Source organism: Peromyscus leucopus, chromosome 22 (genome assembly GCF_004664715.2).
Source record: "Peromyscus leucopus breed LL Stock chromosome 22, UCI_PerLeu_2.1, whole genome shotgun sequence".
NCBI lineage: Eukaryota > Metazoa > Chordata > Mammalia > Rodentia > Cricetidae > Peromyscus > Peromyscus leucopus.
The window spans coordinates 35,929,792-35,956,837 of record NC_051081.1 but is presented as its reverse complement, the minus strand read 5'-3'; the positions used below and the strand labels follow the sequence as shown (position 1 = coordinate 35,956,837).

The 27,046-nt window shown below is 50.4% G+C and overlaps 1 protein-coding gene across 1 annotated transcript; it reads left to right on the top strand.

The window, feature by feature from the left end:
* Nucleotides 1–178: 178 nt before the first annotated feature.
* Slc5a6 (solute carrier family 5 member 6) lies at nucleotides 179–11,774 on the top strand. The gene is made up of 18 exons (XM_028874633.2): nucleotides 179–287; nucleotides 456–606; nucleotides 3,697–3,772; nucleotides 4,729–5,267; nucleotides 5,541–5,606; nucleotides 5,890–5,941; nucleotides 6,460–6,527; nucleotides 6,763–6,917; nucleotides 7,150–7,290; nucleotides 7,462–7,591; nucleotides 8,125–8,213; nucleotides 8,515–8,627; nucleotides 8,945–9,012; nucleotides 9,656–9,742; nucleotides 9,875–10,062; nucleotides 10,260–10,363; nucleotides 10,561–10,676; nucleotides 10,839–11,774. Exons 4-18 carry the CDS (start codon nucleotides 4,875–4,877, stop codon nucleotides 10,983–10,985), a joined length of 1,917 nt encoding a protein of 638 aa, XP_028730466.1. The 5' UTR covers nucleotides 179–287; nucleotides 456–606; nucleotides 3,697–3,772; nucleotides 4,729–4,874; the 3' UTR covers nucleotides 10,986–11,774.
* Nucleotides 11,775–27,046: the final 15,272 nt, after the last annotated feature.

The window sequence follows — 27,046 nt, the reverse complement described above, 5'->3', positions numbered from 1 at the left end:
GCACTGCTCCGGCCGGGCTGGCCGGCGGGCCAGCTACCCCACGTGTGGAGATCTTGCAGGTGGGCCGGGCCGGGCCGGGGTGGGGTGGGGTGAGGTGGGGCGGGGATTGGGCAGGGGCAGATAGGTTGAGTTCTGCCGCCTCCGGGCAGGAGAGGCGGAGCTGGGAGGGGCGGGCCGGGGCGAGCTGCTCAGCGTGGGCTTTGGGGACGGTCTTAAATACTCGCGCAAAGTGCTTGGGCTCGGCTCGGCACACGTGAGGAGAAGGGGGAAACTGAGTCGGAGAGAGGGTAAGGGGTGATGGAGGAGCGGAGATCGGAGGGCGAAGGGCAAACGCGGGCCGGAGGACACGAGTCTGGGAACCCCTTCACCTTAATGTTGCGCAGTGTTCGGGAGCCCCGGCGAGGTGATGGAAGCGGCAGACACGCTTTCCAAACTCGGGTTCTTTGCCTCCCCAGGAAAAGAACGATGCTGGTTTCGGGAAGGACGGAGCAACTTCGGTAGTCCTGGGCGAGCCACCGACGCCAGGCAAGGGAAGCGCCTCCGCAGAGTGCCGGGAGACCTGTCTGGAAGGGCGCTGGGAGAGACCCGTCACAGCTATTGCTTTTGGTGAGGACACCCCAAAAGGTCACCAGAGACTATTCGAGTTCAAGTAACCTACCTGTGTTTCCCCCCTACTCCCCCACGTGCTCCAGGTACCTGCCTGGAAATCCCGAATTTACATTTATTCATACATTTAGCTGCGGGAATAGTTAGCTTTCCGGAGCCACTGTTCAGACCTTGAGGAGTTTTAAACCCAAGACAAAGTGGTGGCAGTTGGCCCAGCAGGTGTTCCTTTACATTTCAAAGGAGGAAGAGGGTGAGGATTTAGCCCTGTGGCCTAGTGGTTTCTAGCTTGTTCGGTCCCCAGGACTACAAGAAACAGACCCACCAGCCCTCAATACCTCTCACTGCAGTTAAAATAATCTAGCCAGTATGTGTTGACAGAAGTTTTAAAGGGGGACCCTGCTTAGTTAAAATAACTTGGCTCTCTTTTGGCTACTACTCCAAGATAGACATGTCCATTGGTGTGAATCAGTGAGGTTTTTAGAAAGCCATTGTTCTTTTCCTAGAATTGGATTGTGTGAGATGAAGACTGTTACTGGATTGGCACTTCACTTTCTGCTTGGCTCTTTCTTCCTCCATCCTAGAGGATTCTTGGTACTTAGTGCAAATAATTTGTCAGGAAACTCCAGAAGTAGAGAGACCCAGTCAGTACTGGGACCTACCACCCTGCCCTCTGTGTTTTTATTTTGAGACAGGGTCTCACCATGTAGCTCTGGTGAGCTGCCTCTGCCTCCTGTGTAGTTTTGACTGTCCTGGAACTCGCTTTTTAGACCAGCTTTACCTCCAACTCAGAGCTACCTACCTCTCTCTCCCAAGTGCCGCAATTAAAGGTGTATGTCACCACCACCCTGATAGCCTGTTTTCATCTCATAGTAGTCACTGCTTGCCAAAGAGTGAGAAATCTTAAGGTTGTGCAATAAACAAAGGCCCAGGGCATCTTTAGGTTAAACCAGAGTTCCCTGTTGGGATTGTTGATCTAGAGAGTAGCAGTTGAACATGTGACCGAAGCTCAGACCCTTTCTTAGTGTGTGGGAACTGCACCTTGCCAGCCAGGCAATATCTGCCCAGGTGTATGTTGAACACAGTATGGGAGACGATGCCGTGATCTCCCAGTGGGTGGGTAGGATGTATTAATCTGTCACCAGGTTGGTTGAAATCTACACTGTTCCTTCCATGAAGGAAAGACTATAGTTAGCACTTGGCTCCTTTCCTAGTCTCGGGAATAGTGAGGTTGGACCACTGTGAAAGATTTCTTTTTTTTCTTGTTTTGTGGTGTGTGTGTGTGTTTGTCTGTCGTGTGAGGAGGTCTGAAGGGACCGAGCTGGAGTTAGAGGTGGTTTCAAGCTGATGATATGCTTGGGACCAAACTTGTCCTCCACAAAGGAGTCAGAACTCTGAAGCCCTGAGCCATCTCTCCAGCCCCTATAATAGAGACTCAAGATTGATTCTTTACAGGTTTTGTAGAGAGATGCTCCGAGGATGTTTCAGGTGAAATAGCCTGCTGCTCACCACTGGAGGTTGGGGTGGAAAATTAAACAGCAACTAATACACAAAACAGGAAACTGCTTGTTGTAGAACTTAGAGGGGAGGAAGTTTGAGTTTAGAAGGGCAGGGTCGCAAAGTTTAGTGTCACGTGCTAGATAAAATGTAGAGCTACAGTTTATTATGTGCTACCACCCTGCCTTAGGCTGCTATAAGCTAGGAATTTAGTACCTAGAGAAGGTACTAGATAGAATCTAAGGTGTGGCTGATTCCTCTGATGGGACAAAAAATTTGTGAACTAGTGACAGTGACTTTACTTAGTGCTGGCTCACATGGCAGGTATTCAGAGAACGTTAACTGTCATCATGTAAGGCTCTCTGGATATGTAGCATTCTCTAGTGTCCCCTCCACACCAAGGAGTACTTCTAGGGGGATTGCTTTTTATTTGTTTGTATATATTTTGGTTTTTCGAGACAGGGTTTCTCTGTGTAGCTTTGCGCTTTTCCTGGAACTCACTTGGTAGCCCAGGCTGGCCTCGAACTCACAGGGATCCGCCTGCCTCTCTCTGAGTGCTGAGATTAAAGGCGTGCGCCACACCACTGCCTGACTTCTCTTTTTTTTAAATTTCATATTGTTTCCTTATGTAGCCCAGGCTGGCCTTAAACCCCCTATGTAGCTAAGGATAACCTTGAACTTCTTGCCTCTGCCTCCCAAGTGCTAGGATTAAAGGCGTGCGCCACCACCGCCCAACTTGTTTATATTTTTATTGTTTGTTTGTTTCAAAACAGGGTTTCACTATAGCCCTGGCTATCCTGGAACTTGCTCTGTAGACCAGGCTGGCTTTGAGCTCACAGAGATCCACCTCTGTGGATCTGCCTCCCCAGTGTTGGGATTAAAGGCGTGTGCTGCCACCGCCCTGCTTGGGGATTGCTTTTCAAGACAAGACATATATACACTTGGGAGCATAGGATGAATGAGGTATATCCCAAGGCCTTCTTTCTAATGTGGCTGGCCTCTGACAGTTACTTAGTTGTTTTTAGAAGAGTTGCTTGAGAGAGCTCAGGACTTGCCACCTAAGTATGAAGACCAAAGCACGGCAGTTGCCTATAGATCTCTGTAAGCAAACCCTGTCTGGAAAGTGACCAAGGAAGACACTGGCAGCTTCCACATGCTCACGAATCTGCTCGCCTGCACACATGCATCCGTAAACAGAAAAAACAGAAGGTTATCTGAATGTGTGGACTTGTGTGTGAAGTGAGGATGTTCTAAGAGTAACTTATTGAATAGTGTGATCCCATCTTTTTTCCTTTAAAGATTGTGTCGTATTATTAGAATTATGGTGTGTGTTAGAAAACTAACTTTCCCATCTTCTCTAGGCAACGCCTTAACTCTGTCTAGCAAACAGAGTGCCAAGAGATTAGACTGAGGGCCTAATCCGTCTAAGAATGCTGTTGAATGTGAGCTCTCTGCTCTCCAGTCTGGAACTTCTAGAGTTGAGTCGAAACATAGGGAGATACAGGCCATTTTGGGGCACAGTGCTTGGTTCCTTGATGAGTCCAGAACAAATGGCATCTGATTTCTCTCTCACCCCAACTCTTGTTCTCTCCTCAGCTACTCACAGAATCAGAGGCTCTGCCTCTGTCCTGCTCCAGGCAGCTCTACCTCAGAACAGAGATTGCTTCTCTAGGTAAGTGCCTGATCCCAGCATTATTATGCATTTGGGTGTTTTGTCTGTACGTCTGTGCACCACATGTGTGCCTGGTGCCCACAGAGGGCATAAGAGGGCGTCAGATCCCCTGGAACTGGAGTTCCCCTGGAACTGGAGTTATGGATGATTGTGAACTGCCATGTGCATGCTGGGAATAGAACTCCTCTGCAAGAGCAAGTACTCGTAACCACTGAACACCCCCCTGACCCCTGTGTGTCTCACTTTTGCATCCTGCCCCTCTGACCAGATCCGCCCTTGACTGGTATGTCGAGCAGGAGCTAAGATAGAGTGGTGGGGTTTCTCTAGGGATATTGGGGGTATTAATACAGGGGTATAGCTGGGCAGTGGTGGTGGCACATGCCTTTAATCCCAAAAGAAAGAGGTGTGCAGAGTTGGGAATGGGGCTTGAGGCCTCAGGGAGGTGAGCTCACTGGTCTGTGCCGGTGCTGTTAGGGGGACACCTGGGTCACGGGAGGTGGAACTGAGGCCAAGAAGAACAGAGGAAACCCTGCTGTCATTGGTCTCCCGTTTCTCCCCTGCTGGACTGTGGCGCCAGGCTGGGCTCTGCTGGCTCAGTCCCTGTAGTGACTGGGTCTGTGCCCGCAAATGGAGGCAGGGATTATATGAAGAAAATGAGGCTCGGGTTGATTTTTGTTTTACTACTCGGGTGGAGACCCGAGGAAGGTCTTGAGTTTCCGAACCGCACACCCAAAGGTCCTGGCCAAGTTACTAAGTTACTGTCTCCTGCCTGTCTCACCCCGCTGCTCCCTCCTCACTCCCTCCCTAACCTGGAACAAACGCAGCCCGTACCTCGCAGGCATTCGCCGCTGTGCTGGCCAGCGAGTCTGAGTCTGGCCATGGCACGTCCCAAGCCTACGGGTGGGCAGCCATGAGAGCAGGACAGGCTTGACTGAGAGATGACTTAATTCTTGCAGCTCCAGCCATGTCACTGGGTGGAAGAGGATTGCTGTGACACCGAGCCAGGGACCAGCGTGGAGCCATTTGCCTGTGCCTGCTCAGTCAAGTGACGGACGGCTCAGAGCCCAGGAGTACCGCGTCCTGAAAAACGGGCACGGCGAAGATGACCATGGGAGAGAGTACCTCCCCTCCCCTCCACACCACCTCAGGCGCCGTCGGGGCTCTCTCCAGCTTCTCCGTCGTGGACTACGTGGTGTTTGGCCTGCTGCTGCTGCTCTCGCTCGTCATCGGGCTCTACCATGCTTGCCGTGGATGGGGCCGTCACACCGTGGGCGAGCTGCTGCTGGCCGACCGCAAGATGGGCTGCCTTCCTGTAGCGCTGTCCCTGCTGGCCACCTTCCAGTCAGCGGTAGCCATCCTAGGGGCACCGGCCGAGATCTACCGGTTCGGGACCCAGTATTGGTTCCTGGGCTGCTCCTACTTCCTGGGGCTTCTGATCCCTGCTCATATCTTCATCCCGGTCTTCTACCGCCTGCGTCTGACCAGCGCCTATGAGGTAAACAGGGGAGGATGGAGAAGGGTATGATAGGTACCTAGGAGAGGGCTGTGACTCTGGGCTTCCACCCAAGGGATGGCTGCCCCAAGTGTCTCTTCTCCCTGGAGGAGTTAAGCTGGGGGAGGGGTGGGAGAGCCCCGTGCCTGAGGGGTCTAGAGAAGATGTTTGTATATTCCCTTGTACTACTGGGTCTCATGAGGAAAGGTTGTGTATGGTGAGGCTTGGAAATACCATGCCTCGAAAGGTATATAAATTCTTTGTACTTGTGTCCAGTACCTGGAGCTCCGCTTTAATAAAACCGTGAGGATCCTCGGGACTGTGACCTTCATCTTTCAGATGGTAGGTGAAATGGTGTGGAAGCTGGGCCTGGGCATGGGAGGGAAAGCTGAACTCAGGCCTTCAGGGTTGGGGTGGATGGAGCTTTCTGGATTCTCCAACTGACAGGATTAAAATTCCTGTGAGTGACTATGGTCAAGTCCCTGGTGGCATCCTGTCCAGTGCCACTCTGTGACAGTGGTGGCAAGCCAGGTTGGCTGAGAGGGAAGTTGAGGTGCAGGGAAGCCTTGGGGATACTGTTTCCGCCTGCATCTCTCTCCCCTTCACGCCCTTTCCCATCCTGCAGGTGATCTACATGGGAGTTGCTCTCTATGCGCCATCCCTGGCCCTCAATGCAGGTGAGGAGTCAGTCCCTGACTTCTGGCCTTGACAGACTAGAAAAATGCCTTTAGGAGGGGCAGAGAGGGTAGTGTGCTACAAAGAGTCTGACCTTGAGAGAACTGATTCATTGACGGGGTGCTTGGTCTACAGAGGTACAAGAAGACTTCGTTCACCTCAGCGAAAGCTGATCAAACGTTACCATGCCACACCTGAACTGGTTAATCAGCATTTAGGTGGAGCTCTGAAATTTTTTTTCCTCATGCTGAGGAATGATTGAATGACAATTGCTTCATTTTTATGATGGGGTTTTTGTTTGTTTTTTAAGACAAGGTCTCTATGTAGCCCTGGCTGTCCTAGCAATCTGCTGGATGGACCAGGCTGACCTCCCAGAGATCCTGTCCCTGCCTCCCGGGAGGCTGGGATTAAAGGCGTGTGCCACCACAGCTGGCTCCTCTCTATGATCTGAGTAGCCATCCTCACCAGGGCTTCTGGAAAACCTTCCAGAGATAGGACTGTGGCTTTGATCTGTTTACAGTGACTGGATTTGATCTCTGGCTGTCAGTACTGGCCCTGGGACTTGTCTGCAACATCTACACTGCACTGGTAATTGCAATTATTCCCAAAGTAAGGGCGGGCAGACGGGAGAAGGAAAGGAGAGCTAGCATGAAGAGAGACCAGAAATGGGATGGAGTTCCAGGGTGAGGCAGGGTGGGAAGAGATTGAGTGGGCTATGAAAGGGGTTTCAGGGGTTATGCAGGGCTTTCTTGGTAGTATACTATCCACCCTCTGTTTGATTTGGGCATTTGTGACAGATATGATGGTTTTTTTTTCCTTGCAGGGTGGGCTGAAGGCCGTCATCTGGACAGATGTGTTCCAAACGCTGGTCATGTTCCTAGGGCAGCTGGTGGTTATCATTGTAGGCTCGGCCAGAGTGGGCGGCTTGGCCCGTGTGTGGGAAGTGGCTTCTGAGGAACACCTCATCTCTGGGATCGAGTAAGTCTGCTTCCTTGACTGGTACCTGTAGCGCCTAGGGGCCGAGTCCATTTCGGAGCCTGGCCTTGGGCCTTTAGAAAGCATAGAGAAAACTGGTGACACCAAATAGGCAGAAAGTCCATACTGCAGAGGGAGAAGGTGATCGTGGGCCCCTGCAGAAGGCCTGGACGTTGTGTGGAGACATACCTGAGGTGAGGTGGCTGTGGCAGTGACCAGACATTGCTTGATGCAGGCTGGATCCCGACCCCTTTGTGCGTCATACTTTCTGGACTCTGGCCTTTGGGGGTGTCTTCATGATGCTGTCCTTGTATGGAGTGAATCAGGCTCAGGTGCAGCGCTACCTCAGCTCCCGCTCAGAGAGGGCTGCCGTGCTGTGAGTGCAGGGGTGGGACATACTGGATGGAGCAAGAGCTCGGGAAGGGGCAGTGGGCGGGGCGGGATTCGGGGTGCCCTCCCGCTTTGTGGGGCTCTCTGGAGGTCCCGGGGGACGTGTCCCGTGGTGTCCGCTGATGTCGTCTCTGTCCTCTGGCACCGGTCCCTGCAGCTCCTGCTATGCCGTGTTCCCCTGCCAGCAAGTGGCCCTGTGCATGAGCTCCCTCATCGGCCTGGTCATGTTTGCTTATTACAAGGAATACACTAAGAGCCCCCAGCAAGAGCAAGCAGCACCCGACCAGGTGAGGCGGCCTCTCTCTCTGGCTCCGTCCCGTGCACGTGAGAAGCCAGTCTCGGTCCCCAAGCAGAGTCACCTGCGTGGCCAAAGTGGAAAAGAATAGACGAGTGGCTTTTTTGCAGTCCTGAGGTTCCGGTTCTCTAGCGTGTCAGACTCCAGTCCTCAGCCAATGTGATGGGTGCTCACCCCACTTGATGGGTGGGGCACTGACTGATACCAGCTCCCTCCGTTGGAAACGGGTGCCCGTCTGCAGTGGTCTAAGCTCCCCAGCAGCCACAGTTTATAGACGGTGTTGGGAGGTGGAGGTGATGGAGGGAGGTGGCGGCGTGCTGCCCTCACACTGCTCATCAGAGGAGGGGCCGGATGGGCGGTGTAGTTCCCTCTTCAGAGCCCTTTTCTCCCTGCGTGAGGGCGATGCCTTCATTTCCGGCTCCCCTTCCTGATGCCCCCAGGCTCTGGCTGCCAAGGGCGTGTCCAGGGGGGCTTCTGCACCCGGCAGGCGGGAGGTGGCATCTCCACGTTCTGTTCTGCTTGCAGCTGGTCCTGTATTTTGTCATGGACCTCCTGAAGGACATGCCGGGGCTGCCAGGGCTCTTCGTTGCCTGCCTCTTCAGTGGATCCCTCAGGTACTGTCTTCCACAGTTTGCCCTAGATGTGGTATACCTGCCCCTGCTGGGACAGCGTGCCCATCTGCTTTGGATGGCAGGACACAGCACAGCCTCTCCCAAAGCATGCTTTCGTCTGATACTGCCCGTCCTCTCTCTGCATGAACAAATCTCTACTCCAGCAGAAGAGTCTTGCTTTCCGAACCGCCTTTGAAGTAGCCTGGGCTGGGCTGGGCATAGACGGGTAGTTTCTTACCTTCATGCTTCTGATCCTCTGTGGAGTCCTTAGTTCCGCCGTCTTCGGCTCCTCCCTCCTTTACAGCACCATATCATCTGCATTCAATTCACTGGCAACTGTCACTATGGAAGACCTAATTCAACCCTGGTTCCCTGAGCTGACCGAAACCCGGGCCACCATGCTTTCCCGATGCCTCGGTAGGATTCCTCCCCCGTGTATCTCAAGTCTTGTTCATTCTGAGACCCCTGACCACTGACGTCTTACCTGTCTGTCCTGGGCCCAGCACATGCCTCGTGCAGCACGGCCTTCCCTCCATCATGCACTGCTCTCAGGGGAGAGCAGGGGGACACAGACGGGGTCTGGGTCCTGCAGTGAGGACAGAGCGGTGGGCCCTGGGGCTGGGCCGTGAGGCAATAGACCTGTCTTTCTGGGGGTACGGAAGTGGTTTGGTTGGAGTGTGCCATCCCCCGCCCCTTCGTGTTACATCCTTTCTTCCTCCCCTCTTCCTCCCCAGCCTTTGCCTATGGACTAGTTTGCCTGGGAATGGCCTATATTTCCTCTCACCTGGGATCAGTGCTGCAGGTAATGCCCAGAAAGAAGCTCTTAGTGAGTGGGGACATGTTTGAAACAGGAAATGAAGAGAGCTGTTTGGAGAACTGCGCCTTTAAAAAAATTATTGCATTTTAAGCTGGGCACCATGGTATACACTTTTAATCCGAGCCTGGGAGGCAGAGGCAGGCAGACAGATCTGAGTTCAAGGGCAGCCTGGTCTACAGAACAAGTTCCAGGACGGCCAAGGCTACACAGAGAAACGCTGTCAACCAAAACAACAAGAAATGACATTTGTTCATTTATTATATGTTGATACTTGCATGCCAGTGCTCAAGTGGAGGTCAGAGGACAACTTTTGGGAGTCGGTTCTCTCCTTGGGCCATGTGGGTTCTGGACATTGATCTCGGGTGTCAGCCTTGGCAGCAAGCGCCTTTATCCCCGGAGCCGCCTCCCCAGCCCTGTCAGCTCTCCTTGGATAGAGGCCTTGAACTGTGCCTAGACTCTCCAGTGAACCAAAGCACCTGCGTCATCATCTGCAGGATGTTGTTAGCCCAGAGAGCATCACCACAGCCATTCCCGCCCTGGAGAGACCAGCCGCCGCCGGTGACTGCCAGGACGTGGAGGCTGAAGTCTCTGAGCCTGTGCATCCTTTTTCTCTTTCCATCACCTGCAGGCGGCACTCAGCATCTTCGGCATGGTTGGAGGGCCACTGCTGGGACTCTTCTGTCTGGGGATGTTCTTCCCGTGTACCAACCCTCTTGTGAGTGGCCGGCCGTCTGCCTCCCCAGATATGCCTGTGGATGGAACTGGGCTGTGGGGGCATTCGTTCAGCAGTTCTGGGGACCGGTTTGTGGTAGGCCTTGTGACGAGAGTTGACTGTGTCTCTGGGCAGGGTGCCATCGTCGGCCTGTTGACGGGGCTCACCATGGCCTTCTGGATCGGCATTGGGAGCATAGTGAGCAGGATGAGCTCTGCTGTGGCCTCCCCTCCCATTAATGGGTCCAGCTCCTTCCTGCCCAGCAACCTGACCATCGCCACTGTGACCACCCTGATGCCTCCCACCACCACTCTGCCACCCAAGTGAGGCGGGGCTCTCTCTCTTTCTCCTCGGGGGTCAAGCTCAGTTTTGGGGGGACTTCATGGGGACCTTGCTAAGAGATGGGTTACCATAAGCCGTAGGCAGGGGCAGGTTGGGTTCTGAGACTTTGTAGTAGGTGGGCGGCTCGCAGTGCCTCAAGAATACCCTGCCACATGTCTGTCCTCGCCCTCCTCCCCAGGCCCACAGGACTGCAGCGGTTCTACTCCCTGTCCTATTTATGGTACAGTGCACACAACTCCACCACGGTCATTGTCGTGGGCCTGATTGTCAGTCTGCTCACCGGTGAGGCTCTGGGAAAATGAGGGGCCCAGGGGGACTTCAGTCTGGGGGGGTGGGGCCTTGTCCTTGGGACACTGACTGTCGGTAACAGGCAGTCTCCCCTGCTGAGTGGGCGGGAGGACGGGACCCTGGTGTAGGAGAGCAGAGTGCTCACTGCTCTGAGAAGCTCTCCGGACTCTGACAAGCCCCTTCGCCTCCAGGGGGGATGCGGGGCCGGACCCTGCACCCCGGCACCATTTACCCTGTGTTGCCAAAGCTCATCTCGCTCCTGCCCTCATCCTGCCAGAAGCGGCTTCGCTGGAGAAGCCGCAGCCAGGTGAGGCTCCTTGTCACGGGTTGCCATTCCACTAGTCTCCCTGGGCCTGCCGCGCTCACCCCTTCACCCCCTGCTTTCTTGGGGCTGAAGTGGACCACCCCCCCTTGGCTCCGTCTGCCCTTGTCCACCCTCACCTCCACCTCTGCGCTCTGTGTTCCCCAGGATGTCCCCGTGGTCCCCAACCTGTTTGCGGAGAAGATGAGGAATGGCGTGCTGCAGGATAGCACAGACAAGGAGAGGATGGCCGAGGATGGCCTTGTCCACCAGCCATGCAGTCCCACTTACGTCGTCCAGGAGACCTCCCTGTGACCTGCGCTGGGGACCCAAGCGGGACAGACAGCGGCCACGGGCTATCCTGGAGCGGTGATGAGTCACTGCACGTGTTCTGCAGGGACATATGAGTGGGTGGCCTAACCCACGACAAAGGACCTGGATCTTTGATGTTTTCACCTCCTCGGAAGCTGTTGCATGCAAGGATGAGACAGGGTTCTTCCTCATCCCTTGCCAATCTTCTCTTAGGGTCAGGTTTGAGAGGTTTGGAATTATGTCGCAAGTGGGGAAATAAATGAATACTCAAAAAGGATGGCTTCTGATTAAGAATGACCCGAGTCCTTTGGAGTGAGTAGGAACATTTCTTATAACGGCCCTGAGGCCTGATTTGGCAAGATTGACCAGCTCCACCATCAAACACAAAGTCCTGGGCTGTCGATTCCTCCCCCTCAGGTCAGTCAGTTTGGGTTCTCTCCGCCATGTGTGGGCACTTGGAAGTGATTCCAGGTTCTCTGTAACACTTGAGCCCCCTCTCATTCTTAGCTACCTACCTCGATCCTCGAGAGGGAGGCTCTGGTGTCCTGGGTCTCAGAATAGACAGCTGGGGAACATTTGTAGAGGGGGCAGGTTTTCTCCATCACAGACCTCACCCCTCCTCGGGTGGGACTTAAGAGACAGGGTCCTCGCCAGGTTCTTTATACAGTGTGCTGTTCTCTGAACTCCTGAGCCGGGCCATCCTGGGTCATTCTGTCATCCGGGCGCCTGTTTCCTTTGGAGTTTCCGTCTCACATTTTGTTCCTAGGGAATAAAATTAGCTGTTAGACCTAGTGTCTGGCCTGTGTTCCTTCAAGTAACCGCCTGTCCCCTGGAGAAGATAAGATCTCTCTCTGTAGGTGTCTTGGGCAGGACTTGTGGCCTGGAGTCTCTGCAGGTGGCTGCTGGGGAGGGGGAGGGGCCGAGTTAGGCTCATGGCTGCTTGAAGTAACTCATCCCATCCATCCCCTGCCACCTCAGCTGTTCTTCACGAGAACTGTCTTGAGAAGTTAGCTGTTGAGGCAAGAGAAAGAACGTTAACTTGAAAATCCTGGCCTGTAGAGTGGATAGTAATACTGCCCAGGCCTCCCCTGCTTGACCCCCTCCTGCTGTGTACGAGTTCTCAGGGTCTCAATAGAAAGACAGGGCCAGGCAAGCCTGGGGGTTCAACCATAGCCCCACTGCTCTCTCATATCCCATGCAGCTCAGGCTACGCATCGTGTCTCAGTGTCCACCCCAAGTTTTGTTTAAGGAAGTACAGTCTTAGGCCAGTGAGATGGCTGTGAAGCCAGTGACATGCATGATAGAAAACTGACTCCTGAAAGTTGTCCTATGACCCCTAACATCCCTTAGCACATGCGCACACACATGAGATTTTAAAAAACAGGCTTGTAAGTAGAGCACATCTGTGATGGCAGAAGGTGGGGAGACATGAAGGGCACAAGTTAGACCATATCTCAAAACAAGAACTAGGTCTTGTTGCCTAGGCTGGCTACCACCTCCTGGGATGACATGGTCCTCTTGCCTCAGCATCCCATGTGACTTTGTGAGTCACCTTTCACCCCTTTCTCCTGCTGTCCTGGCCAGCACTGTGGAAGAAAAAGGCTTATGCCCAAACAGACCCCAGTCACTTCCTGCCTTCAAAGGGCAGGAGACATTGCTCAGTGGGTGATAACGATTGTATTCTTGCAAAGAACCTGGATTCAGCTCCCCACACCCACACGATGGCTCACAACCATCTGTGACGTCAGTTGCGGGGAAGGGGGGGGGATCTGGTGATCCGGTCTTCTGACCTCTGAGTACTGGCTCTGAATGTGGTACACATACATACATGCAGGAAAAACACTCATATACATAAAGAAAAAAATTGAAGTTTTTTTTTTTTTAAGAATTTTTTAAGATTTATTTATTATATATACAGCATGTATAACTGCACACCAGAAGAGGGCACCAGATCTCATTACAGATGGTTGTGAGCCACCATGTGGTTGCTGAGAATTGAACTCTGGACCTCTGGAAGAACAGTCAGTGCTCTTAACCTCTGAGCCATCTCTCCAGCCAAAATTAAAGATTTAAAAAGGAAAGGAAGGCATGCATTTGAGTAAGGGTCGGTCAGCAATGGAGGTCTGTAAGAAAATGTGGAATGGGCTTCAGAGAATGTCCAGATTAACAGGACAGGTATGCTTAAGATTTTGGCTGATATCCAAGAAAAATGAGAAAAGGAAAAAAGTTGGGTTTTTGAGTTAGGGTGTCAGATCTTGGAATTACTGACAGTTGTGAGCTGCCATGTGGGTGCTGGGAACTGAACTTGGGTCCTCTGGAAGAGCAGCCAGTGCTCTAAACCGCCGAGCCGTCTCTCCGGCACTCATAAAGCATTTTAAATCTTAAGAAGGGGCGGTGCCAATTATGAAGGCAATGCCCACCGTCAGTGACCTACAAAATCTTCTAATGCCTGCCTAGCTACTTAACATTCCTCTTCTCAGGAGTCAGAAGGCACGCATCAAGTCAGACTGGCTGCTTCCTGCCCAAGTGGAACAGAGGAAGGTTAAGGGTCTCCCCTCTTGCTAACTTTCAGGCCTTGGAGGATGATCGAAGAGACTCACAGATGGAGCTAGGTTACCAGGGTACCGACCAAGGGCGCATCTGTGCAGTGCTGCCACTTAGATCTCACTTGAACCTCTGGGCTCCCGGGGCCTGGGTTTCCTTGTCTTTGAGGCTGGTTCTCACTATGTGGCCCTGGCTGTCCTGAAACTCACTCTGTAGACCAGGCTGGCCTCGAACTCACAGAGATCGACAGCCTCTGCCTCTCCCGTGCTGGGAAACCCCGTCTCAAAAAGAAACAAGCTTGTTCTGTGGGAGTTTTTTTTTTTTTTTTTTTTTTTTATATATATTTTTTATTTTACAATACCATTCAGTTCTACATATCAGCCATGGGTTCCCCTATTCTCCCCCCTCCCACGCCCTCCCCTTACCCCCAGCCCACCCTCCATTCCCACCTCCTCCAGGACAAGTCCTCCCCCGAGGACTGTGATCATCTTGGTAGACTCAGTCCAGGGAGGTCCAGTCCCTTCCTCCCAGACTAAGCCAAGTGTCCCTGCATAAGTTCCTGGTTTCAAACAGCCAATTCATGCAATGAGCACAGGACTTGGTCCCGCTGCCTAGATGCCTCCCAAACTGATCAAGCCAATCAACTGTCTCACCTATTCAGAGGGCCTGATCCAGCGGGGGGCCCCTCAGCCTTTGGTTCATAGTTCATGTGTTTCCATTCATTTGGCTATTTTTTTTCAATAATTGAGTAAAACTGAAATTTATTATATGCCACAGTCGTCCTAGAGACCTCCAAGCTATATATATATAGCCTTTATGGTTCTATGGGTTGTGGTCTGATTGTTCATTTTATATCTAGAATCCACCAATGAGTGAGTACATACCATAACTGTCTTTCTGGGTTTGGGTTACCTCACTCAGGATGATTTTTTCTAGTTCCATCCATTTGCCTGCAAATTTCATGCTTTCATTGTTTTTCTCTGCTGAGTAGTACTCCATTGTGTATATGTCCCACATTTTTTTCATCCATTCTTCCGTTGATGGGCATCTAGGTTGTTTCCAGGTTCTGGCTATTTCTGTGGGAGTTTTAATGGGGATTTTTAAGTCACCGGGGGTATGCCTTTAAAGGAAATTTTGGGACCCTGGCTCATGCGCTGTCTTTGGTTCCTGGCCTCTGAGGTGAGCAGTTTGCTCCCATGCAAGCCCTAAGCCTTGCAGCTTCCTCGCCACAGCCTAAGCAGTAGCCCTTCCTCTTATAAAATAATTATTTGAAGTGATTTATTGCTTCAGTACACCAGACAAAAGCCTCTGGAGCAGAGGCCGTGGATGACTCAGATTTCCATCTGCGTGGAAGGACCCAACACGATTAGTCTCATGATAACAAGCCCCTCGGTGGAGTCGGCTCTATCAGAATCAGATGGGATTTAACATTCTCCTTTCTGTTCCTCTCAAGACGCTGTGGACAGTGACTGCTTTCTTTAAACGGTACCGATCCTCAGGGAGATCCAGGGCAAGGCCTTTGGACTTAGGGATTCTCAAGATTTTATTTCCAGTCCCAAAACGGATTTGTGCCGGGCCAGAGGAGTCCCTTGGGATCCCGATGATTCAGGAGGGGGCTGGCCTTTCTCGGCCGGTTTGTAAATAACAACATTAGACATCATCTTCGGCCAGGAGGGATGCTACAAGGGTGGGACACAGGTGACTGGAACAGGGCCTTACTGGGGGGGTACAGGGCACACGCACCCCATGATGGCTGCTGTCTCCATTTCCTCTTTTTAAGTTGGTTATCTCGGGTATTTCTTCACAGTGATGAAAGCTGAAAACTTATATTGTACACATGCTACTGTAACCAGAATTTTCACCAGATATTGCAGCACATACCTGTAATCCCAACATGGAGGAGCCTGGGCTATATAGCAAGAACCTGTCTCAAAAATTAAAAAAAAAAAAATAATTGAACCAGAATTTTGTGGGGGAAAATACTTGGGGCTGGAGTTAATATACTTTGTCTATAAAAGAGCATTTGGATACAGAGTCTCTGTGTAACCCAGGCTGCCCTCAAACTTGAGATCCCCCTGCCTCAGCCTCCCTGGAACTATAGGTATGTACCACCATGCCAGGGTGCAGTTACTATTTTTGGGAGTTCCCTCCACCCTTCCTAGTTTGTAAATAATTTAACATGAAAGCCCTTATGTGGATCAGATCACAGCCCCTCTGTCCTGGGGCAGTGTGGTGTGGTGGGATAAGGCAGCTCGGGTGAAGGAGGTCACAGTCTGGGAAGGCATCCTCACAGAGAAGCAGCTGGAGGGATGAAGAGGGCGGGCACACAAAGAAGCAGCTAGAGCCAGAGTGTAGTGAGGAGGCCCTCATTGTGGGAGGAAGAAGAGGTAGCAAGAGCCAGTGAGGTAGGTCATCCATCATGGAGGTGGCTTGGAGTGTCTGTCGCAGCCCAGGGCGAAGAGGATGTACACACAGGGTCATCCGATGCAGTTTCAAGGCCTGAGCAGAGCACAGATACAAAATACCCAAGATACTGTGATGGAGGATTGGCTACAAAGACGTAAATCCTCCAGGCGGTGATGGTGTACACCTTTAATCCCAGCACTCAGGAGGCAGAGCCAGGTGCCTTTAATCCCAACACTCAGGAGGCAGAGCCAGGTGGATCTCTGAGTTCAAGGCCAGCCTGGCCTAAAGAGCCAGATCTAGGACAGGCACCAAAACTACAGAGAAACCCTGTCTCAAAAAGAAAAAAAAAAAGACGTGAAATCCAAGAAGACAAGCACAGGCTTTTTTTTTTTTTTTTTTTTTTTTTTTTTCCCCTATTGGAGAACATTGCTAGATGAACAGAAAAGAAAGTAAGAGTGGAACCCAGGGCCCGGGGATGTGGCTTGTTTGGTAGCATGCTCACCTAGTAGGCGCAGGCTACGGGTCTGACCCTGCACCACGGTAAGTCTAGCACTCGAGAATTGGAGGCAGGAGGATTAGGAAAGGGTCGAGACCATCAGCGACAGGGCTGGAGACAAGCACTTGTTGATCTTGCAGAACTCGGTTTGATTCCCAGCACTGATAACCATCTGTAACTCCAGTCCCATGGGATCCAGGGCTTTCTTCTGGTCTCTTCCAGCATCAGGCAAAACACTCATATACAATAATAATAAAATTAAATAAATAATCAAACGCATAACCTTAAAAATAATCATCAGCTGTACGATGAGTTTGAGGCCAGTCTGGGCTATAGGAGACTTTACCTTAAAAAAAAAAAAGGTACATGTGACGCAGTGAACTGGTGAATTGGGACAGGAGACATTGGCATGTGCTGTATCGACATACATATAAAAATGCGGGGGGGGGGGGGGGAATAACTCATTCCAAAAGGGCCTTGGCACAGTAGAACTCCAATAACAATAAGCACTTTATACCTAGATTTTTGGTCTCTCAATACCATTGAGCACTAAAAAACAAACAAACCAGGGCTGGGCAGCGCTGGCGCACGCCTTTAATCCCAGCACTCGGGAGGCAGAGCCAGGCAGAGCACTCTCTGTGAGTTCGAGGCTAGCCTGGGCTACAGAGCAAGATCCAGGACAGGCACCAAAATTATACCGAGAAACCCAGTCTTGAAAAACAAACAACAGCCGGGCGGTGGTGGCGCACGCCTTTAATCCCAGCACTCGGGAGGCAGAGCCAGGTGGATCTCTGTGAGTTCGAGGCCAGCCTGGGCTACCAAGTGAGTTCCAGGAAAGGCGCAAAGCTACACAAAGAAACCCTGTCTCGAAAAACCAAAAAAAAAAAAAAAAAAAAAAAAAAAAAGAAAGAAAGAAAAGAAAAACAAACAACAACAAAAAAACCAAAAAACTGGGCATGTTGGTGCATGCTTTTAATCCCAGCACTAGGCAGGCAGAGGCAGGCAGAGGCAGGCAGATCTCTGTGAGTTCAAAGCCATCCTGTTTTACAGAGTGAGTTCCAGGACAACCAGGGCTGTTACACAGAGAGACTCTGTCTCAAAGATTTGAAGAATATCAAAAGTAAAATAAAGGCTACAGACTCTTGGAGAAATAGTTAGGGCTGGAGGGGAAGTACAAGCTGTGCCAGGAATATCTTACACAAGAAAGCCAAATATTTCTCAATGGATGATAAGATCATGTCAAAGGGACATAAAAGCCAACTGGCAAAATCTGGGGCCATCTAAGCCTTAGGATGATCGGACTTGGGGCTGGGAACTGGAGTTATAGGTGTTTGTGAGCCACCATGTGAGTGCTGGAAATTGAACCCCGGTCCTCAGCAAGAGCAGCCTATACTTGTAAGGGCTGAGCCATCTCTCCAGCCCAAGATGACTTACTTTTAAAAAGTACATTATTTTAGTCTTTATTTTATGTGTATGCACCCATGAAGAAAGAAATAAAAAGACAGAACCTGACTCCGTGGTGGAGGAGAAAGCTTATTACAGAGACATGGGAGAGCCTAGCCAGGGGCAGGGACAAGTCTCAGAAAGTCCAGCGTGAACATGACCAGACTGAGCCGAGCCATGTGGGGAGAGGGGGAGGGGAAGAAGGAGGGGACCGGAGAGGTGACCCGAGGAGCAGCCAAGAGGCCAAAGGCACAAAAAGATCTGGATTATACAGGGAAGAGCAGCCCAGTCCCCTGAGCTGGAGGGTTGAGGTGGGGTAGGCCAGCCATACCCTGTAACTGGTAAGGCCTGAGGGATGCTGGGAGAACCTGGCAGGCCAGGTCCACTTTGATATGTTAAACAGGCTCCTCAGCCGTTATTTGTTCCTGGGGTTTGAGACTTAACAGTCTGTACGCACATCACATGCATGTACATGCCCACAGAGGCCAGAGGAGGTCATCTGATCCCCTGATGTGGATTTTGGAAACTCAAACCAGGTCCTCTACAAGAGCACGGAGTGAATGGGTGAGCCATCTCTCCAGCCCCAGGCTACACTGTTCAGCCAATCTAGTCCAGAGCTCTAGTTCTAGTTAAAGGCCTGGACTGTCTCAAGCCAGGCATTCCTGTATCACGTCTTCTTAATTTCATTAGGTGGCCACTCGGGCTAGGTGGGCTCCTAACTGTGGTCCATTGCTCCTCTCTCTCTCCTGTTTGCCTCTCCAACTCCTGCATCTTTCCTTTTCCCTTGAACGACAAGGACCACCCTTCTCCTTGCGCTCCGTGAAACCATCACCCGCTGACCCGTCCTGGGGTAAGTTTTGAGATTCAGTTCCCTCGGGAGACTCTTCCTTTCTGATCCTCTGCCAGACTGACTTCCCAGAAACCCCAGTGCTGCCTGGAGAGTCTGATGACCAAAATGTTGGGGGATATGTTGTGGGTTGTTTTACTCTTTAGTGGGGCCCACCACCCAGTTCCCAAATAAATACACACAGAGACTTACTCTTACTTATGAATGCCTGGCCTTAGCTTGACTTGTTTCTAGACAGCTTTTCTTATCTTAAGTTATCCCATCTACCTTTTGCTTCTGGGTTTTTACCTTTCTCTATTTCTGCATATCTTTTCTTTCCTTCTTATTCCGTGTCTGGCTGTATGGCTGGCTGGCTGGCCCGCCCCTGAAGTCCTCCTCCTTCCTTTCTTATTCCTTGATTTCTTTTCTCTCTCTTTCTTTATTCTCTCTACCTGGCAGCCCCGCCTCTCCTTTCTCCTGCCTCACTATTGGCCATTCAGCTCTTTATTAGGCCAATCAGGTGTTTTAGACGGGCAGAGTAACACAGCTTCACAGAGTTAAACAAATGCAACATAAAAGAAGGCAACACACCTTTGCATCATTAAAACAAATGTTCCACAGCCTAAACAAATGTAACACATCTTAAAATAACATTCCACATCAGGGATATCTCCTCCTTTTGTAACAAGGCCCTAGACCTTAGTAGTCGCCCAGACCTTAGCACAACTGACTCCATGATGGAAGTTCCATTCAGGCTGTAAAACTCAGCACGTAGGCAGCATCACCTGCCAAAACTAAAACAAAGACCTAATCCATCCAAGTCCATGGCTTTGGCGAAGTCTCTCAATGTCCTAACCTTGCTTTTTAGCTTCTGTAGTTCCATTTCTGGCTAACCGTTCTTGTTTACTGAAGTGTGTCAACCCAGAATATGGTTTTTGTGCTTAAACTGTGCTTAAACGCTTACCCTGAGAAAGGCTCGGGGCTACACTGGGATCCTGAACAACACTGGGATCCTGAACAGGCAGTGTAGCCACTGGCTGGCTAATAAAGACTTTCTATTGGCTTAAATCCGTGTCTATGTAGTCCTCTCTGGTGGATGCCCCACAACACTTTTGGTTTGTTTTCTTTTGGAAAGAAACTTTCTTCCCCTCCTCAAAGCTATGGGCCAGCAATCCTGTAGCTACCTACAGACTGTGCTTTAGACAGTCTGGCTACAGTATCTCTCAACAATGGCAACCTATCTCTCTCTCCTGCCTCGCTATTGGCCGTTCAGTTCTTTATTAGACCATCAGCTGTTTTAGACAGGTACAGTAACACAGTCTCACAGAGTTAAACAAGTGCAACATAAACAAAATAACACACCTTAAAATAATACTCTACCACAAGTACCAATTTAAAATTAAAAAAAATTTATTTTATGTGCGTTGGTGTTTTGCCTGCACATATGTCTGTGTGAGGGTGTCAGATCTTGGAGTCTCAGACAGTTGTGAGCTGCTGTATGGGTGCTGGGAATTGAACCCAGGTCCATTTCGAAGACCAGTTCTTAACCACTGAGCCATCTCTCTAGCCCTGAATCCAATTTTTCAAAATAGTTAATACTAGTTTAAAACCTCAGAAGCCTTGTGTAATACGTTCACCTCGTTAGAAAATCAGCAAGTCATCACCAGCCAGATGGCATCATCTACAGCTGTATGAGACTTTACACCAAGAGATTTCCTTCGTCCCTTCCTCCAGGTCAGGTCCAAGGTCTCCCGGGTTCTCTGAGGGAAGTGGGTGAAAGGGGAAAGAATGGAGAATCCCATGGCCAGAGAGGGAGAGATGGAAAGTTAAACATAGCTGGGCCTCGTGGGAAAGAAGGAAATCTAGTTCAACCCAACTCCGTTAGCCGGTGCTGGCTCCAGCGTCTAGAGTCTGACCCGGGCAGTTTATTTTAGACGTATTTAGGTACAGTACAATTTTTTGGGGAAAAAGTTTCTGGCTAACAACTATCTCAATTCCACGTGCACAATAAAGCTAAGGTGTGACTACATCAGAATACTCTACCGTGACGATGGTTTCTATAGCTTAAGGGAGACGTAGGATCTGGGGTGGTCTCCGTCATGGAAATGGCATAGAGGTCCCCAGGCTATAAAGTACATATGACAGCTCCCCCTAAGGATGGGTTCTACCGGCTGAGAAGCAAAGCTCAAGAGGAAGGTCTAGAGAGGCAGAGTAGCAATGGAAAAGGAATAAAGATGATGGTCTGGGGGATTTGGGTGTGGCTTGACCCTACTGAGAGCAGAGATCACCAGGCTATTAACTACACCTACTCCCAGCCTTCTGGAAGGCATACATCTCCCTTGAAGAGACAAGTCTGCACACTTAACATTCCCGGTGTCCCTAGTGCTTATCTGTGCACCCAAGGACCTTGTACCCTCCACATCTTGCCGGATGCCGAGATGCCCAAAGTGTCTGGGGAACTCTGACCTTTGACCTAGTTTCTAAATGACTTCAGGGTTTCCTCTTTGGGGAGGCAGAATGAGAACATAGCAATAAAATCCTGTTAAGAGGGGGCTGGAGAGATGGCTCAGAGGTTAAGAGCATTGACTGCTCTTCCAGAGGACCCAGGTTCAATTCCCAGCACCCACATGGCAGCTCATAGCTGTCTGTAATTCCACTTCCAGAGGATCTGACACCCTCATACAGACATATATTATAAATAAATATAAAAAAAAAATCCTGTTAAGAGAAAACAGTGAGTTTGAAGAAAAGTATGCTTAAATCCAAAATATTAAATATGAGCCTTTCCCAACCAAATACTATGAAAACTTGTGTGTTCCACCCTGAAAGATTTTTGTGCAAATGCTTCAATCCTCACCACCCAGTAAATTCTCACCACTCCAACCTCTGTTTACACAAAGACCCCAGGAATTTGATGGCCTGAGCTCTGGCTCTTTCCTCTTTCTCCCTTTCTTGTGCATCAATTACCTTAAGACTGGCCAATCAGCCTGGCGGTGGTGGCGCACTCAGGAGGCAGAGGCAGGTGGATTTCTGTGAGTTCCAGGCCAGCCAGGGCTACACAGGGAAACCTTGTCTCGAAAAAACAAAAACAAAAACAAACAAAGAAACAAAAGACTAGCCAATCGCCGGGCGGCAGCGGCGGCGGCGCAAGCCTTTAATCCCAGCACTTGGGAGGCAGAGCCAGGCGGATCTCTGTGAGTTCGAGGCCAGCCTGGGCTACCAAGTGAGTTCCAGGAAAGGCGCAAAGCTACACAGAGAAACCCTGTCTCGAAAAACAAAACAAAACAAAACAAAACAAAAAAGACTAGCCAATCAAATAAGACTATGAAGTCAGACCCCAGCCAATGAGAAAAAGACAGTCACCACCTCCTGTCCCTGTGTATTCTCTCTTCTAACACAGCCTCCTAATCGAGGTGAATGGCTGCTGCTTTGTCCAGACACTTCAATTGGAGTAGTGCTCCCTCTCTTTACCACCCCAAACTCATTTTTTAAAAGATTTATTTATTATATATCCACTGTTCTGTCTGCATGTTGTTGTAACCAGAGTCCCTCGAAGACCACCAAGAGATCAAACCAATGCAAAAGCAAAGAGTCTTTTTATTTGCAAGTCAACTCGGGCCTCTCCGTCCGTCCGTCTGATGCAGCAGCAGAGCAGGAGAGACCCTGAGTAGCAACGGGGCAGGGTTTTTAAAACAAGGGGCTTGGGGGGTCTATAGACTACATAGGAACAGACTCAGGATTGGTTTATGCGAGTGTCAATCATGTTAGTAACTTTTAATTGGCTAGGGTTAGTTAGGGGTTACAGTTAGTCATTTTGGGGCAGGCCTGGACAAGTCCCAGGCTCTGTCCTTGAGCTGCTGTGGAGGTTGGTTGACCTAGCATGTACTGACTGTAGAGGCTGACTCAGTGGCCAGCCTTGGTGCTGTTATGCCCAGATCTCAGAGATCCCCAAAAGACCACTACAGAGACGGATTCCCGTATGTAAAAGCAAAGAGCCTTTATTTTCAAGCTCGGAGCTTGGGCTCTCTGTCCGATGAAGCTGAAAGAGCAGAGAGCCCAGAGCCCAGGTGGGGTGGGCTTTCAATCATAGCAGAATTTGGGGTGAGGGGATTTCCTGGATTCAGGACCCTGATTGGCTGACTTTTGTCTAGAGTATGGGGAATGTTTAGAATGTTAGATGTTTCCTCTTAGATGCGGGCCCCACTGGGTGGGGTCAGCTTATGGCTTTTCCTGGGTTCAGGTGTTACCAGAAGCTGTGTCTGGGCCTCTAGGCCTGTCATGGCAGCTGTGTGGTCAAGCTGTTCCATGCCTCCATCCCCACCTCCCAGTGCATCCTATCTCCCTGCCCCTGTGGGCAGGGGCATCAGTGATTAACTGTCATTCATTGACAGCCTTCCCAGAAACTGCTTGCTCAAGTCTCAGGAAACTGAAATTGAGGCCTGATCTCTGATCACAGCCTTTCCAGAAACTGCTTGCTCAAGTCTCAGGAAACTGAAATTGAGGCCTGATCTCTGAGAGAAGACTGAGCAGCCTGTTAATGGTGTCTGCTTGGTCCTTTCACTTGGATCCTTGCAGGTCAGAAGAGGGCACCAGATCTCATTACAGATGCCTGTGAGCCACCATGTGGGTGTTGGGAATTGAACTCAGGACCTCTGGAAGAGCAGCCAGTGCTCTCAACCCCTGAGCCATCTCTCCAGCCCCCTGAAACTCATTTCTAACCCTTGGATCTGATCCCCCTCCTAACTGTTCACTCATGTTCATTTTCACACCACGTCCACTCCCTTCTCTGCCCACTGGATACCACTTTCTAAAACCTGCCCGTAAAGACTACTCCAGGGGCTGAAGAGATGGCTCAGCGGTTAAGAGCCCTGGCTCTTCTTCCAGAGGTCCTGAGTTCAATTCCCAGCAACCACATGGTGGCTCACAACCATCTGTCATGAGATCTGGTGCCCTCTTCTGGCCTGCAGGCAGAACACTGTATATATAAATAAATCAATCTTAAAAAAAAAAAAAAAAAAAGACTACTCCAGAAAAGCCTCTTCCCTGTAAAGGAAGGCGGCTGCTGTCTTGAGTGGCTTTCCTTCCTCCTAACAAACTCAGACGACGACAGTCAGGTATGCTTTTCTTGTTCTCTGACTCCTCCAGCTCTGACGCCTACCTGTGCCCGCTTATGGCTGCTACCCATCTCCCCTCTGAATGCTGCTTCTTATGAACTTGGGCCTGCATCCACAGCATCCCACCAGACCTCCACCTGGGTTCCTCCAGCCAGACTTCGAGCTCAAAGCAAGTGCCACCACGTTCTCAGCCTCCAGTCACCAGTAAGCTGATCTTCACAGTGCGCACCCTGAGAACCACCACCCTTGTTACTGACTGAGTTATAGTTGTGGTTGCTGTTTTCTGAGACAGGGTGTTGTTAGGGTCCTTGAGAAGACCCAGGAAAAGACCACCAGACACGATGTAATCAGCAAGAGTGTTTACTATCTCGAGAATGAAGGTACTGTGTGTGTGTGTGGGGGGGGGTGCAAAACAGCTTGACCACACAGCTGCCATGACAGGCCTAGAGGCCTAGACACAGCTTTTGTGACAGGCTTACTGGCAGGCAACAACCGGACCCAGGAAAAGCCGTAAGATGACCCCACCCAGGGATTCACCCAGGGGTGAGGAAGTATCTGACATCCCAAACATTCCAACCATTAGATAAGATAGCCTGATGTCCTTGAGTCTAGCACACATCTGGGTTTTGTTGTTGTTTGTTTTTGAGACAAGGTTCCTCTGTATAGCTCTACGCCTTTCTTGGAACTCGCTCTGTAGCCCAGGCTGTCCTCGAACTCACAGAGATCCGCCTGGCTCTGCCTCCCAAGTGCTGGGATAAAGGTATGCGCCACCATCGCCCAGCTGTTTTTGTTTTATAGATACCCCTAGACAATTGTTAGCAAATCAGGGTCCTAACCCCTGGAAATCCCCCTACCCCAACCTCTGCTATGATAAAAACTCTACCCCACCTGGGCTCAGGGCTCCCTGTTCTCACTGCTGAGTCAGACAGAGGGAGCAAGCTTGGAGCTTGAAGAGAATAAAGGCTCTTTGCTTTTACGTTTGAGATTCAGTCTCCGTGGTGGTCTTTTGGGGGGTCCCCTCGATCTGGGCATACCAGCATGCTGAGGCCAGGCATGCAACACAAAGGCAAAAATGGAGACCCCCCATCCCCCCACCCCCACCTCCCACCCCCCCACCCCAACCCCCACCTCCCACCCCAAGAAAAGCTTGCAGGCTCTTCTATACACAGCTAAAGGAATTTCAAAAGCAGGGAGATCATTCTACCCAGGAAGTGGCAATTATATTAGTAGATTTCTAATTGGTTAGGGCTAGCAGGGGTGGGCTAAGGTTATAGTTTTTCCATTGGGCAAATCTGGACAAGTCCCAGGCTATGACCTTATTTGGTTATTACCTGTGTGTGTGGGGCGTGTTGACCCAGGCTACTCGAAGTTCCCCTCATTTCAAGAGGCAGGAACTGAGGCCTAGTTCTTACCTGAGTTATTAGGAGCCTGTCATGGTATTTGCCTGGCCTTCTCTGGTTTCTCCATGTAGTCTTGGCTATCCCTAGACTTGTTATGTAGACCAGGCTAGCCTCAAACTCACTGAGATCTGCTTGCCTCTGCCTCCTGGGTGCTGGGCGCCAGCTCGCCCAGTCTATATTTGCTAAGCAGACTTCTAAAGCTTTCAGAGATGCCTTCTGCCTACACATCTCGTTCTGACCCCATCCAGGCTCCCTCCACTGTCCTGTAATACAGTTGTCTGCCAAATTGCTCTTCTGGGGGCAGGGTTTCAGGGTGACCCAAATAATTCCCAATTCACTTCCCTTATGCAGTGAAACACTTCCAAAGGGCCCACAGTCAGCTCAGAGATAAAGTCACACTACCCTTTGCCCCTTGATAGCCAAATGTGATCTTTACATTAATGTGTTGTTTTGGTGCCTGTCCTGGAACTCACTCTGTAGCCCAGGCTGGCCTCGAACTCACAGAGACCCGCCTGGCTCTGCCTCCCGAGTGCTGGGATTAAAGGCGTGCACCACCACTGCCGGGCTGATTCTTTGGTATTTGAAGCAGTCATTTCACATAATGCATCTACTGGGTTCTAAAGTTTCCCTAGCTGTGTGCAGCCTACTCAGGTGGGAGAAAGGAGGTGCTGACTCCACGGGCCTTAGTGCCTGCTCTGAGAGAACCTTCCCAAGCTTGCCTTCTCTCTGGCCAGAAAAAAACGTGTCTCCCACTTTGAGACTCCTTGTTCCGGATTTTTTTTTTTTTTTTTTTTTGGTCTGCATTTGCTAAATGTTCTGGGTCAGTCACTGGACTTAACAGTCTCCTGTCCACTGCACACCACTGACATCCTCTTTCTTCTCTGGTCCAAGCTATACGGGGAAAGAAATGCCTCTTGTGTATGTATTATACTGGTAAATGGTCATGCGCTGTTTAAGCTCTCTGAGAAGCTGACGCAGGGGCCTCTCACTTCAGACCCAAGTGTCACAGTGTACCCCAAAATCGCCCAGTCCTGGGTTAGACCAAATGACTCTGTAACAAGAATAAGAGGATAAGAGAACAGCCCAAGGTAAAAACAAGCCTGGTCTACAGAGTGAGTTCCAGGCCAGCCAGGGCTATTACACAGAGAAACCCTGTCTTAAAAAACAAACAAACAGCCGGGCGGTGGTGGCGCACGCCTTTAATCCCAGCACTCGGGAGGCAGAGGCAGGCGGATCTCTGTGAGTTCGAGGCCAGCCTGGTCTCCAAAGCGAGTTCCAGGAAAGGCGCAAAGCTACACAGAGAAACCCTGTCTCGAAAAGCCAAAAAAAAAAAAAAAAAAAAAAAAAAAAAAAAAACAAACAACAAAAAAAAAACCAACTCCCCCCCTAAAAAAAAGGCTAAAAGGTAAACTATTTATTTTTTAATAGGCAGGGTCTTTGTATGTAACCCTGGCTGGACTGGAATTCACTGTGTAGACCAGGCTGGCCTCAAACTCTTAAGATCCCTGCCTCTGCCTCCCAACTGCTGGGATTAAAGGTATGTGTGGTCAGGCTGGCTGAAATGCCTTTAGTGGGAATGCCTAACAGGAAGCTTATCTGTGGACAGGACTCTGCCTAAGACTCCTCAATCATTAACTTTTGCGTTACAGTTTTAAAAGGGCTTCCTTAGTTAAGCTCCACTAGGGGCTGTGAACCCCAATTCGATGATGTTTCGCACTCATTTCAAACAAAAAGCATGGATATGTGGTGTCATTTTGGGACCTTGCAAAACACAAAAAGATTTTTGAGAGGTAGAAGACAAGACTTGGATATGCTAATCAAGATGTATTTAAATT